At 44.5% G+C, this 15,462-nt stretch overlaps 2 protein-coding genes across 5 annotated transcripts in view; one reads left to right on the top strand and one right to left on the bottom strand.

Moving 5' to 3' along the window:
- Positions 1–15,462, top strand: part of EXD3 (exonuclease 3'-5' domain containing 3) — a 160,120-nt gene that overhangs the window by 54,956 nt on the left and 89,702 nt on the right. For all 4 annotated transcript variants that reach the window (XM_075185409.1, XM_075185406.1, XM_075185407.1 and 1 more), the window contains 6 exons: positions 1,634–1,737; positions 2,073–2,277; positions 4,065–4,228; positions 4,553–4,726; positions 4,910–4,963; positions 6,319–6,450. In XM_075185409.1, the coding sequence (XP_075041510.1) occupies positions 1,634–1,737; positions 2,073–2,277; positions 4,065–4,228; positions 4,553–4,726; positions 4,910–4,963; positions 6,319–6,450 (833 nt within the window). The remainder of the gene's footprint in view (positions 1–1,633; positions 1,738–2,072; positions 2,278–4,064; positions 4,229–4,552; positions 4,727–4,909; positions 4,964–6,318; positions 6,451–15,462) is intronic.
- The window catches only part of NOXA1 (NADPH oxidase activator 1), a 192,403-nt gene that overhangs the window by 90,982 nt on the left and 85,959 nt on the right, over positions 1–15,462 (bottom strand). The gene's annotated exons all lie outside the window — the stretch shown is intronic.

Raw genomic sequence — 15,462 nt, 5'->3', positions numbered from 1 at the left:
GTTTCCACATTGACTGTTATATCGACTGTACTTGGAAGTGCGGCCATCCCCTACACACAGTGGAGGGAGCCATTTTGTGGGCGGGGCCAGCATGAGCGTAGCATATCTAGGTCACTGATTCCCAGCGAGTTGATAGGCCGCCTCCAGTGTGCGTGTTGGGCAGCGGGTATTATTTCTAAGGATAGAGGGGGGGAAAGGAGCTGAAATCTACTATTAACAGAGCAGAACTACACAACGGGCAGCAGCTGATCACATATTAAGGATATTACCACATAAATGGAGATAATGTACCTTTCACTGTACTAATTAACGGTCAGAGGGGTCATTCAATTTTCATTTATTTAGCACACTTAGAAAAGACACTTTAAAGCATACTTGCCATCTCTCCCGGAATGTCCAGGAGACTCCCGGATTCTGGGTGGGTCTCCAGGACTCCCGGGAATGTATGGCAGTCTCCCGCATCTGCCCTATTCCTAGTGAAGTGGGCAGAATTAGGTCCAAAGTGCTGCGATTACGTCACGGGGGCAGGGCCAAAATTACGTGATTTTCGGATCCCCGTGCGCCCACCTTCCCGGCAGCTCCCGGACGTCAACTAGAAGAAGTTGGCAAGTATGCTTTAAAGCATTTGCTCCCCGGACTAACGTAGGATTGACGCACCCAGAAATGCCCACTTGTGTATATGTTAAGTCTGGAGCATCTCGATATGTGTTCAGCTCACAGACAGCAGTGTTTCCTTAGACGTATTTACGCCTAAGGATAGCGGAGAGCTGAGGCATAACAGGTTCAGTAGTAAGTGCTAAAGTCGCATTACACTACTTTGTACACAATATAATAATGTAATGTGTGTCATACACACAAGAGAGAACAGTGACTTGACTATTTGACAAATAATTAAATATAAATCTCGTCCACAGCTGTTATTTACCTCTTTAGAGATCAAACGTCAGTTCAGTAATGTGATAGACGGCTGCATTTGATAGAACAGTCTCAGCTCTGATATGTTTAAGTTATCAGCTAGGTGTGGTCATCGAGCAATCAGCCAATCAGCAGCGGCTAGAAAGTGCCGCTGGTAGACGTTATCGTCATTGCGTATCGATGCACCGTTCCATCAGCACCCAGAGAGATACACGTCCTAAAAGGCGTCTAATTATTATGTCACAATTATGTGAAGGCATCTTTACCGTGCTCTGCCTACGGTCTAGACCTTCCCCGTTCTGTCTCTCTGGTCATAGGGGGCACAAATTGACATCTAGATATGGACTTATGTGTACACATTTTGTGTGCGCATGCGCGGTACGGAAATGCGTATCTTGCGCCAGAGATATCGTCCTACGTACAGTTTGGAATGAGCCTCTTTATGTTCTTCAGCTGTGACCAGGTGATTTCTAATAAATGTAATAGAATTAGATTGAACGGCGAAATTATTTTTTTGTCATTACTAAAATACACATTTTTCTTTTTATTGTATGTATTGTAAAGCTAGGATGCTCCTCTTCAGATCACAATACTAAATATAGTTGTTCTAAATAATGCAAAATTCACCGATCAGACATAGTTTTAGTAATTTTTTAAAAAATAAGTGCCTGGCAAACGTTGGGGTCGTATTCTCGGTAACGCTCATGTCTTTCTGCAGGTTACGGCATGCTTGGGGACCTGCAGAGCTTGGATTCCACCGACGCTGCGTTCCGAGGACTTGAGTTGCGCAATGTTATCGACCTCTGCGAGGTGCATAAGCAGGTAACAAACTTTGGATTTGCTTTCAAAATCCTGACCTTTTGACTTCTCCTTCAGAGCAAGAACAAGCTGGCACGTGATGGGGTATTCTCAAACAATAGTGGGCTACTTAATGTATTTCGGGGGCAACATATGTGGCCCTTGTTTTGTTGCCACACATTGCTCTGAACTGATTTGTGTTAAAGTTCTCATAATAATCTGACCTCTGAAAAGCTTTGGATGGACACAGCTCAGGGTAACTCACCATGGGTGGATATTAAACTCCCCAGCCAAGTGTGTACCCTAAACCACCTTGTCTTATGTCTGGTAATTCAGTGTATGCATATATTTGTGTTCAGATACAGCGTAATCGCTCACGGCCGCGGGGGTCCGGCGGGCCGGTGGAGGTCCTGGAAGATAGGCCGGGGGTAGAGGGCTTTCGGCAGCCACAGAAGGGACTGAGCCTGCTGGTGAAGGATGTGTTGGGCAAACCGCTAGACAAGACGGAGCAGCTCTCAAACTGGGACAAGCGGCCCCTTAGGGAAGATCAGATTGTCTACGCAGGTATTTCATTCATTAGTTAACATGTACTTAACAAATTTCTTTTATTTTCATGCTCGAACTGGGCAGATCTGATTGTTTGTAGCAATTTGGACCAGTGACGTTGTAGGCAGCCTCTATTCTTTAGCTGCACCAACGCTATGTATGCGCCAATTTAAATAAGACTTAAGATTCGTCCAATCAAAATCTGATTGGATTAGATGGAACTGAATGTATGACTTGCGTGTGTTCTCTGTGTTTGATCAGATAGTATGGAAACCCATACATTACCAATGTGTACTGATCTACGTTTGTGGCAAACACGGCACAAATCTGCTTGTTCGGCAATCAGGCCACATTAGGGGATATGTTTGTGCTTCATATACATTAATCTCAATATTATTATTATTATTATTATTATCATCATTATCCTTTATTTATATGGCGCCACAAGGTATCCGTAGCACCATACACAATACAAACAGTAGACTATACAGGGCGATACAATACAGATCAATGAACGAAAAAATACCAAAAGTTCAGAAACTCGAGGCGAGGCTGTTGTAGTGAAGATGGAGCAGAAGAACAGGTATAGAGACGCTAGGGAAGAGGGCCCTGCTTGTAAGAGCTTACGTCCTAAGGGAGGGTAAACGGACATCAGGCGCAGAGGGGAGTCAGAGGAGGAGACATAGCGCGTGAGGAATGAAGAGGGCCAGGCAGAGAGAGGAACAGGTGAGTTTTAAGTGCCCGTTTGAAGGAGCACACATTAGGGGACAGACGAATGGAGCGAGGGAGGTCGTTCCAGTGAGGGGGGGCAGCACAGTATGTGTACACGTACACATAAATATTTGGCCCATACGTTTAATAAAGGCCCAATTATATTCCCTAATGAAATCATTTTGTTTAAATAATTGTATTATCGTTAAGTAAAACATATGGGCTTAAGCAATGAAGAGACAGGCTGCACTCTCAGTGATGTCACTGGTTCCTAGTGAAGGGATAGGTTGTATTCTCAGTGATGTCACTAGTTCCTAGTGAAGGGATAGGCTGTAGTCTCAGTGATGTCACTGGTTCCTAGTGAAGGGATAGGCTGTAGTCTCAGTGATGTCACTGGTTCCTAGTGAAGGGATAGGCTGTAGTCTCAGTGATGTCACTGGTACCTAGTGAAGGGATAGGCTGCATTCTCAGTGATGTTACTGGATTCTAGGCAATAGATAGGCTGCATTCTCAGTGATGTCACTGGCTCCTAGTGACTGGATAGGCTGCATTCTCAGTGATGTCACTGGCTCCTAGTGAATGGATAGGCTGCATTCTGAGTGATGTCACTGGTTCCTAAGGAATGGATAGGCTGCATTCTCAGTGATGTCACTGGTTCCTAGGGAATGGATAGGCTGCACTCTCAGTGATGTCACTGGTTCCTAGTGAATGGATAGGCTGCATTCTCAGTGATGTCACTGGTTCCTAAGGAATGTATAGGCTGCATTCTCAGTGATGTCACTGGTTCCTAGGGAATGGATAGGCTGCACTCTCAGTGATGTCACTGGTTCTGGTCTACTTTTACTTGACTACTAGCAGCCATTTTTGCTGGAGAAAAATGAACATCTGCCATAGAAATCAATGCAGCTGGGCTCCTCCTGGCTTGCTAAAATTTGTTACTTGTATCCATCCGTCAGTTACTTTTATTGAAAGCATCTCTCAGACATGGGAGTACTCTCATTTTCTTCAGCAAAAAAACCCCAACGCTTTACATTAAGAAAAAAAAAATCCTGTGCAGTCCTGTGCTAGTTTCCTTACACTTTCTTTTTTTTCAGCCGCTGATGCCTATTGCTTACTGGATGTGTTGGAGACGCTGCGCAACACCCCAGAGAAGTTTGGACTCAAACCAAATTTCCATGAGCTTCCCAAGGGCAAAGCGGCCTCCAGACCAAACATAAAAAAATCTCCACGACCAAAGGAGGCAGCGCTGCCTAAGCAGGTACGGGCGCGTTTGTTGCGTTTCTTTTCCTAATTATTCAAAGTGTCCCTTCTCATCTGTTAGATATCTATGGTAACATTATTATCATCATCATCATCATCAAGAGATTGACAGTTGAGTGAACTAAAAGCATTCTCAGTTTCTTATTAAATTACTACCTGTAGTGTATTTTGGAGATTGCCCCTCTAAGGGACTATTGTAGAGCGCAGCGAACACTGCGCTGTTACTTGTTCCGCCATCCTCAATGGTTTATGCATTTCCTTCATGTCTAAAGACCTAGTTGAACATGTGTAATAAAATTCCTTGTATGTATCCTCCTAGAAGTTAAAAGCTCCGCCAGCCAAAGCGTCTGACCCTTCCCCGACCGCCCCCTTGTCCCCCCGGGAGTTCAGCGTCATCTGCGACAACATGCTGCAGGGGCTGGGACGTTACCTGCGCTGTCTGGGCGTGGATGTCGTAATGCTGGACAATGACGATGACCACAGGAAAGCCGCCGAGGTAATCCCAGACCGTGGTGGTGTCGGACCTGAGGCAGGGTCACTGTTGGGCGTAGCTGGGATTTCTGTCACCACACTTATGTTTAATTTGCACTATTTCCATAGTTATAACATGGTGTAGAACTAACGCTTGGCAGCATTTACAGATTGTAACTAAAATGTGTTCTCTCTCTCTGTTCCACAGATTGCCAGACGAGACGGGAGAGTCATTCTAACCTGTGGTCTGCCCTACCAGACGGTGAGCAGAACTTTGTTTTCAGAGAAATCCATTGTTCAGCGAAACTAATATTTACTTGTAAGACTTGGTATTAGTGTTACGATTTTGGTCAGACAGTCTTACTTTGGGCACAAGGAGATTGATTGTTCTGTGTGGTAGATTATCATTATAACCTAGCAGCCACCCCCCTCCTCACTTCATGTCTCTGCCCCTGTCACATGCTGCCATCTCCTCACTAACACATCACTCATCTCCTGATATACTCTGTACTGCTGGGGGACCCTGCTCCTTCCACTATATAACTCTCAGTCTGCGTCTTCCTGCTGCCTCTATTCCCCTCCTCACATCATGTCACTGCCCCTGTCACATGCAGCCCCGTCCTCACTAACACATCACTCATCTCCTGATATACTCTGTACTGCTGGGGGACCCTGCTCCTTTCACTATATAACTCTGTCTGTGGCTTCCTGCTGCCTCCATTCCCCTCCTCACATCATGTCACTGCCCCTGTCACATGCAGCCCTGTCCTCACTAACATATTACTCATCTCCTGATATACTCTGTGCTGCTGGGGACCCTGCTCCTTCCACTATATAACTCTCAGTCTGTGGCTTCCTGCTGCCTCCATTCCCCTCCTCACATCATGTTACTGCCCCTGTCACATGTAGCCCTGTCCTCACTAACACATCACTCATCTCCTGATATACTCTGTGCTGCTGGGGGACCCTGCTCCTTCCACTATATAACTTTCAGTCTGTGAGTTCCTGCTGCCTCCATTCCCCTCCTCACATCATGTCACTGCCCCTGTCACATGCAGCCCTGTCCTCACTAACACATCACTCATCTCCTGATATACTCTGTACTGCTGGGGATCCTGCTCCTTCCACTATATAACTCTCAGTATGTGGCTTCTTGTTGCCTCCATTCCCCTCCTCACATCATGTCACTGCCCCTGTCACATGCAGCCCTGTCCTCACTAACACATCACTCATCTCCTGATATACTCTGTGCTGCTGGGGGACCCTGCTCCTTCCACTATATAACTCTCAGTCTGTGGCTTCCTGCTGCCTCCATTCCCCTCCTCACATCATGTCACTGCCCCTGTCACATGCAGCCCTGTCCTCACTAACACATCACTCATCTCCTGATATACTCTGTGCTGCTGGGGGACCCTGCTACTTCCACTATATAACTCTCAGTCTTATGAATTTAATTGCAAAATAAACCTTGAATGTTCCATTTTGGGTGGAATTAGCCCAAGGAAAATAAATATATTCCTGAATTTCATGTTGGCTCCTATATACAATATTACATGTGGAAATGTTTCACATGTAAATATTAATGAGTAATTCATATTACTCCTTTGGATCTCACAGCTCCGTTCACAAATCGGGGAAGGAAAATGTTTTTCGGTCAACTGTTCAGAGAAAGCCCGGGAACAGGCGATCAGGGTCCTGAAGCATTTCAACGTCAGCGTCACCCTGGCTGATGTATTCAGTCGCTGCCAGGTAAACGCATGCTGGTCCGCTGGTGGTGGTGGTGGTGGGGGGGGGGGGGGAGGGGGTGTCGGTGGGGAAGGGGGGGGAGGGGGTGTCGGTGGGGCTATTTGCTTAGTGAAGGAACTAGTGTTTGTGATATGGTCTAGAAAGCTGTTCTGTGGATGATCTGCTATGTCAACAGGACTCCAATCTTTATTCTGTCGTATAGTGATCCTGCTCGGCAGTGGTACAGTACATTTTGGTTTTTTTAACCCCTTCAGCGCTCTTTCAAGCGATATTGACCCTGAGAAGTTTTTGTCTGGTGACAATAACCCCTTACCCTACAGAAATTATTAAGATCTCTCCCCTTCCTAGCTTCAATAAACTCAAGGGTAACCCTCATTTGAAAGCGTGGAGGGGTGTTCTAATTCTCCGGCTCTTCAAAAATATGGGGACCCCTGATTTGAAAGAGGATAGTCCCCTTTTTTTCAAATCATGTGCCCCCTTAGTAGTTATAGCACAATCACACTCAACAATACAGAAAGTGTTTAGAAGTTCAGAGATGGGGGGATTATAATGATTCCCCCCCCCCACCCCCCCATTCTGGCTTTAATAAACTACGTAATACCCTTAGTTTGCAAATAGGTATACCTCAATGGACAAAACCGTGCAAACAAGAAAAAAATACATTATCATTTTTTAAGAACACATTTTATAATGAAAACCTACGTGTAGAATCCTGCTTTTCAGAAAAGAGGCTCAAAGTCAAAGCAAGACCCAGAGAGTTTCATGATTTGTTTAAAAAAAAAATACACATTTGCTTTTTTGTTCACTTTCTTGCAATTTCTATTTAAAAAAAAAAAATGTGTCTATTTTATTTACAATTTCTATACTGTATGTATAAGCAAACTAATAGCATTTTCTGAAAATTCAAAACCTTCTGAATAAAAAAAACAAGGTATAATGTGTGTGGGTACTTCATAAATAAGTTACTGAGAGTGATGTTGAAATGTTAGCGCCCCAAAAGTTCTAAAATAGACTCGGGGCAAGGGGGACGGGGGCCTCCGTGCAGAAGGGTTAAAAAAAAAAAATGGAGCCTTCTAAAAAGACGACTTTTTAGAAGGCTCCAATAATAAAGAAGTATATACAGTATGTGTGTCTGTAAATAACACATGAACCTGTGTGTGTGTCAAAATTAACCCTAATCTGTGTCTGTGTGTTAGGGAATTTAGACTGTAAACTTCAATGGTGCAGGGACTGATGTGAGTGAGTTCTCTGTACAGCGCTCCGGAATCAGTGGCGCTATATAAATAAATGGTGATGATGATGAAAGATGTATTGCAAGATTGCAGAATTTTCTCCGACACATCCTGAAACCTGCAGTCTTAGCGTTCAGAGTGCCGGGCGCTGCTGTTTTCAGTTGCCCTTCACCGTCTATGTGCTGTTCTCACGCGGCAGGAGAAGGGTTAACCGTTGTGTGATATGGATCACAGAGCAGTCAGACTGCACAGTTAACAATAACACATTGTGTTTGTCTACGGATTAAACGTGTGACTCGCACAGCTTGTATTATGCTCCTGACGACTGTTTTATGCCGTAGCGCACCAGATCGATATTTCATAGTTCTCCTGAATACAGAATATCTTTTCAAAAGGTTCTGACGTATACTGAAGCCTCTTTTGCATATTAAAATAATCAAGAGGAGCCTAGATGATCAAGTATTGTTAGTAACTTTGCCAATAGCTCTATATTACGCTTGCTGTGGTATTAGAGTTCGGGATTTGATAGTTTGACCCACAAATTCTGCAGCGTTGAGTAAACTCGAATCTTGCAACAATCCTACGGAGAATTCTAAGTTTTATGTGTTTGGCCCTTTTAATGGAATCTTCCCTCACACACAGCTACATAGTAAACAGCTATTGAAAGTGACATTATATAGCCAACATTATTTAGATTTACATGCATGCAGTGTGGGTATCTTTTAAGGCATGCTTGCTGATACCTGTCATAACACATTAACTTGCTTAAGTGCTCGATGAGTTGATGAGAAAAAGATATCGATGTTTAGGATATGCAGAAAAAAATGGATGAGGCTTTCATTTATACGTTTATAAGGATAGGTCTCTCTTTCTTGGATTAAATGTATTATTTTATCTTATTACTGAGATTATGGGTAATGTATGGCCCTTTTGAAGGTTTGAGGGCCTTCTGAAGTGTATCAGGTTGCCCGTCACTGTTTTAAACCAGCCCTGATGCATCTTGCAAGTAAAAAGCACGGTGGCTCAGTGGTTAGCACTTCTGCCTCACAGCGCTGGGGTCATGAGTTCAATTCCTGACCATGGTCTTATCTGTGTGGAGTTTGTATGTTCTCCCAGTGTTTGTGTGGGTTTGCTCCAGGTGCTTCGGGTGCTCCGGTTTTCTCCCACACGCCAAAAACATACTAGTAGGTTAATTGGCTGCTATCAAAATTGACCCTCTGTCTGTCTGTGTGTGTGTCTATGTGTATGTTAGGGAATTTATACTGTAAGCTCCAATGGGGCAGGGACTGATGTGAATGAGTTCTCTGTACAGCGCTACGGAATCAGTGGCGCTACATAAATAAATGATGATGATGATGACATCTCTCAGCTGTAGACATTGAACAATGACCCATAATAGACCTTGGCGGTGAGGGTCAATCTCTGTCGTTTTGGATTTTTGCAGTCCCTCCAAGTGTTAACGGTGAACCTCTTTCAGGGGAGCTGCGCGCTGTGTAACACATTCACTCGGCGGGCTGACACGAAATGTATTTACTAGAACAAGTTTTTCTGGTTTGTAAACCAAACTGTATTGTTCGCTCCACTAGAAAGCCAAGATGAAAGCGAGAGGTTCTTGCAGGAAAGGATCACAGCCATTGTCTGATTATTATTTATTTAAACTCTTTATTTTTACAAGGCTTAATCTATTTTGATGGTTATCTTGCATTCAGGTATGAGGGACAAATAACACCCGCATGCAGGGGGCGCAAAGTGGAATTTGCAAAAGGCGTAGACTGAATCCAGCGCACCAACAGGGCCCCATCTTTAACAATGCAGAATAAGTCCTTTATATGGGAGTTAGAGGAAGACAATCTCTCCACCTGACACCTAGAATCCTTTATTGAGTTATTCGAGGATGTAAAGAGTATCACAGAGAGGTGCAGTAAATGGATCACAAGGTTCTACAGCAGATTGAGGAATTAGTGGTCTCGGAATGTTGGGTAACAGTAGATATTGTGCATTTATGAGTATTAGAGCAGTCAGGTGGCCGTCCAGCTATATGGTCTCCTTCTCGTTTACATAATCATTGCCATTCGGAAAGGGCTAATGGCAAACGAGAGGGGAAAGTTGGATATAAAGATTTCTGGAAGGGATAACTGACACAGCTGTTATGTAGTTTGTATATGATGTAAAGACAGAAAAAATTTGAATTCATGGTGAAAGGTGCATTGTAATGATAATAAGGGGACTGACTGAGTGATGTAAGGAATGGAGGAGCGGGTAAGTGGAGGAAGGGTGGGATTGGAGGAAAGGAGGTGACAGGTCATTGGAGGCCAGAGAGAGGTGTAGGCTGTGTGTTTGGGGGAGTGTAGGGAGATCTAGGATGTAGGAATTTGGTAGGATTATGAGGGATGCACAGTGCATTAATAGGCTTGGAGGAGGAGAGGTAAGGCATTTTGGATCAGTGCACTTAGGAGGTGAAAAAAGACATTTGTAGACAGGCAGCATGGTGGCTTAGTGGTTAGCACTTCTGCCTCACAGCACTGGGGTCATGAGTTTGTTTGCCTGGGTTTTTCCTCCGGGTGCTCTGGTTTCCTCCCACACTCCAATGACATACTAGTAGGTCAATTGGCTCTATTCTGTCTGTGTATGTTAGGGAATTTAGACTGTAAGCTCCAATGGGGCAGGGACTGATGTTAATGAGTTCTCTGTACAGCGCTGCGGAATTAGTGGCGATATATAAATAAATGATCATGACCAGTTTTTTTTTGGGATATTAAGAACGACAGTTAGAGTGTGAGCACTGCTCTCCTGCCAGAATTTGGGATCAAAAAGTCTCCAATATCTACGAAACAGGCTGAGCTGAGGGCTCTGCGGTCACAATGAAGGAAGAAGTGAAACAGGCAGTGGACACGTAAGATAATGGGGGATGGAAAATGTGGGGTGGGGGGGGGGGGCACACAAGAGACAAAGGGGCAGATAAGAAGGGACATATTTCAGAGAAATGCAGACATCAAGGTAGGTGGGATGTGTGCAGCAGGGGGTATTTAAACGTGCCACTGCCCAACAACTTGTCTACGTGTTCCCTAGTATCAGATATTGCTGTCCAGGTGTTTGCAAAGAAATTCCAACATATTTGTATCCCTCTCTATGTAGACTAAGGTGGAGATTCAGTTAGACTCGAGGTGTCTCCGTAAAATCCAAAAGACACATTGCAACGGAGAATTGACAGCAAGTCACCCCATAGAAGTATCTCCGGAAAATGATAGTGGGGCCTGCGGGATAATGGTTGATAAAATGAAGGAAGGGCAGCCTAGAAGGTTACTTGTATCTTGGCAGTGATTGATGGAATGAGATGGGTATGCAGTGGCTGTCAATCTATGGTTACTGCACATTTGTTGTTTGGTTAGTAAATAATCCCAAATTACTCTTACTCTGCATTCATGTATGTCGCCTCTGAATTCAGTGCTCAACCCCTGCCCTGCATGAATGTTAAATCGGTCCCGTCTGACCCTGTCGGCTCATTTCTGCAGCCCGGACTCCTTCCCACAAGCTGTCCCCCCTCGTCCCTGCCAAGATCTCTGTTTCTTCAGAAATGCAACAGAGCGTTAAGTTCCAGTAAAGCAGCCAGACTTGGGGGTCTTTAAACTCTGTCCTATATTCCACCCCTTCTCTAGAGAATGAGCCGTGTACATCTTCCCCTGGAGTCTTACCTAGAAATGTAATGTATCGGAAGTGTGAACAGGTACAAGCTATCATAGCATGTAAAGCCACTACTTCACTGTAATATAGAGCAATGGTCGGGTAATACTGAGCTGAGTAATGCACCTGAAATAACTGGAGTGTTTATATTTAACTAAATGCGGGGTTCGATGGAAAGCCGCTGTCTGGATGGAGTTGTATCGAGTGAACAGAGCCCAAAAGAGCTGGTGTTAACAATATAATCAGCTCTGCCTGATGATGCTGTATCTGCATGGCTGAAACACACAGAAGGAAGAATAATAAGCATTGTACTTTAGGGAGAATTTCGGGAAGGAGCATACAAACCAATACATGTACGTCATTGGAGGTAGAAAACCCCCTTTAAATTCCTCAGCAGTAACCAATGGGAATGTTTGAAATATATTTTGATGTGGAGTGCCAGTGCAGAGGAGGCACGGTGCCACGAAACGCATAATTTTGGACCCGTCCCCTTCCCCTGGCGCAGTGCCATGATTGCGTCATTTCTCTGTGGGGGTGGGGCCAAAATTACGCAAATTGTGTCATTGAGGCCCTGCACTTCACTCGGAGGTGAGCAGGATGCGGGAGAATGGCTTGTTCCCTTGGGAGACCGACTTACCTGTAATTCGGGAGATTCCTGTACAGGGAGAGTGGCCAAGTATTACCTCTAGTGACATGGAAAGTCTACAATGTCTTGAGTTGTAATTTCTTCATCACACTAAATGAAAGAGACAATTGGCAGACTGGATGGAACAATGGGTTTGGTTCCGTTTCAGTGTAACCACTAATTACGCCCCTGAAACCAGCTCCTATTAGTGTAAAACCCATTCACTTATCATCTTAATAATTCACTATAAAAGCTGGACCCGTCTGTATATTGATATAGTGGCCATCGACACGCCACTAATCCATGTCCTGTGTTTATTTGGAGATGTCAGTTTAAGGGTTCCATAGCCTACAGCTATCTAGTGACACATTTCTGGCTGTGATTTAGTGCGCATTGGTCTGTCTCCTGTTTCTGTCGTCTTACAGTCTCTTCCCTGCTTCCTGTCCGCTGTAGACGTCTCGCAGCAGCAAGCAATACCTAGAGCCTATTTGTTTTAGAGTTTATAGACCCATTTCTGGAGATCCACTAAAGAGCGAATGAATCCCCTCTCTGCTGTTAATATATCAAAACTTGTGTAATGCTGAGCTGAATAATATTCCTGGAATAACTCAAGTGTTCAAACTTAACTAAGTTCATCATACCATCGTTCACTCCTCGGCAGCAGGTCGCCATGTTCCAGCAGAGTGGGAATGACAGGATTGCAGGCTTGCTTTATAGACAAGAAATCTGTGGACTGGTGGATTTATACATAGGGGCAGGTGCAGGGATGTTGCAGCAGCTTAACTGTCTGGAATTTCAGCCTTTTGACCAGCAGCAGACAGCGTTCTAAAGCTGTGGAAGTTGGCTGTAAGTGAGGATAATACTCTCTTATGTTTTAACAGAACCGCAGTGGAATAGTCAGAATTACACTGAACTATGTTTTGGTTTTTTTTAACCTTAATGCTTGAAAATGTCAATTTTCAGTCCCTGCCCCATTGGAGCTTACAGTCTAAATCCCCTAACATACACTGACCGAGAGAGACTAAGGTCAATTTAATAGCAGCCAATTAACCTACTAGTATGTTTTTGGAGTGTGGAAGGAAACCAGAGCACCCGGAGGAATCCCACGCAAACATGGGGAGAACATACAAACTCCACACAGATAAGGCCATGGTCGGGAATTGAACTCATGACCCCAGTGCTGTGAGGCAGAAGTGCTAACCACTGAGCCACCGTGCTGCCCAGACAGCTTTGCCACTTTCTTACCCCATCTAAGGTCACCCAGTTTCCCACTTGTTCAGGTGTTGAAAACACCCGGTCTGTTTTATCGGCCGTCCCGTCCTGATCTACGTCCCTGTACTAATTCATGGTGAGAGGATGCTGAACAAAAGCTGCACAGTCCTTTCGCCCCTCCATCAAATCATTTGGTCTCCCTGTCCCAAAGGAGGGGTTGAGAGGGGAGGGGGGGGGGGGGGGCTTATTCACTTTGCTGTTAAAGAGACCAGTACATTTCTTTTGAAGGCTTAATTACCTTTGAATTAGTTAATGAATAAACCTTCTCCCTCCCGGGCAAACCTTTTTTTTTTTTTCTCTTGAACTCCCAGAGGCCTAGAAATGTTATTTAACAGAACACTACCCTGTGCCCCCATCCACACCGATCTGTTTCAGCAAAATCTCAATTCAAAGGCATTTTAGTGCATCGCTGTGCTACTTAATCCTGATGGCTGGAGGGCAGGAGTATTGTGTATGCCTGACTGTCCCAGGTGTGTCCTTCATGTCATCTACACTGCAATATCGTCTCTATCCGTTCACACCACAGCGTAGAGTGTATATACATGTATACAGATAGGAGAGATCTCCCCCCAAAGGGGCACTGGGGGGGGTAAGGGTCCGTCCTGCTCTTCGCACATTCCAGAGTGTATAAGGAGGCAGTGACAGCTCTGTGAATGGTGGGCCTCCACCCCTGGACTGGCTTTGTTTTATAGGGCTTTGAACATATTAGCCCTGAATACTGGTTATAAATTCCTGGGCTATTCACACTCCAGCCACCATCTCCTCCCCTCTTTTGGGCTCTGTCCAGTTCCAGTTCCTCAATCCATCTTACCCACCTTGGTCAGTTTTACAGCCCCTCCCCTCATTTCCATCCGCCAGCAGCCCCTATCTGACCACCCCTTCCGTTTGTGTAGGGAATTTAGTGCCCCCCCTCAGCCGGCAGTGTTAGGGACCACTTATGTGTCCCATTGTTCCGCCGGGGTCATCCAGCGACATGACCACCGAGTGTAGTGCAGTAAGTATAGACGCCTTCGCCAGGGTCTTCTCTATTGACGGACACTCCTGATGAGAATGGCCCTCCTGACCCTTGACACCATTAAAGGAATGTAAAATGCAATTTGTTATATACAACAGATACTGAGAACATTCACACACGGATATAGTTAAAACTTCCCATACATTGACAGGACTTTGCCGTTTTATTGACATTTGCTCTGTTATCAGGAATGTTCTGCTGGGTATCTGTGGCTAGAGTGTCCGTCAGTGGGATTACTGGCAGGAAGTCTGCTCCATGTAGGAATATCCTTCCCCCCCCAAACCACAGCCTTGAGGAAGATTTATCAAACCTTCTAAAAGGGAAAAGTGGAGGTGTTGCCTATAGCAACCAATTGGATTCTAGCTATCATGTTCTAGAATGTACTAGATTAATGGTAACTAGAATCTGAATTGGAATCTGAATTTAGAATATTGCAGAGATCTACCCCCTCTTCGGAACCTTTTACATAAATACTGATATGTTATTAGCAGCTCTTTATTTGAAACAAACTTATGGGCTTGGTGGCCCTTTAAAATTAAGAGAATTGTATACTGAATAAAAACAACTGTAACTTTGGCATAGTACATACAGTATACAGGGTCGTTAGTACACGTAATATTATCCAATAACGTAGGGTATTAAAGACATATTGCATTAAATTTGTTCATATCTCCAAGTGGATTGGTGCCCAGTGGTCTGTAGTACAGATATAGAACAGATACATTACATACCATTCATTATATTACATGGTGAAATACATAATGCTGTGGGAAGAGACAAGTCATTTTTTAACTGTGCCAATGCAGAAGGAAACACCCCTCAACCCCCATGGCAGCAGATAATTCGCCAATTTAGCCTCGGAGGGAGAAGATATTTCTTTCCTGACCCCATAAATGGAATTCAAATGAATTCCTTGGATTAATCACTGCAGTGGTGGTGTTACTATCTATAACAGCCTATATCTCATTTCATGTAAGACATCCAATCCATTTCTACATCTATATAGTGAATGTGACATCACAACTTCCCGTGGCCTGGAATTCCGCCAGGCGACTACTGACACAGGGGCCTATCCTGCCCTTCGACACAAGCCTGGATGACGGGACCAGTCTCCGCACACGTAGTGGTCAAAATGGGCAATATGCAGGGAATTTGTCCCAGCTGATAAACAGTCCAATTAATTCTAGCAT

This window comes from Mixophyes fleayi, chromosome 9, assembly GCF_038048845.1.
Source record: "Mixophyes fleayi isolate aMixFle1 chromosome 9, aMixFle1.hap1, whole genome shotgun sequence".
NCBI lineage: Eukaryota > Metazoa > Chordata > Amphibia > Anura > Limnodynastidae > Mixophyes > Mixophyes fleayi.
The sequence above is the reverse complement of the archived record's forward strand: the minus strand, read 5'-3'. Positions and strand labels throughout refer to the sequence as shown.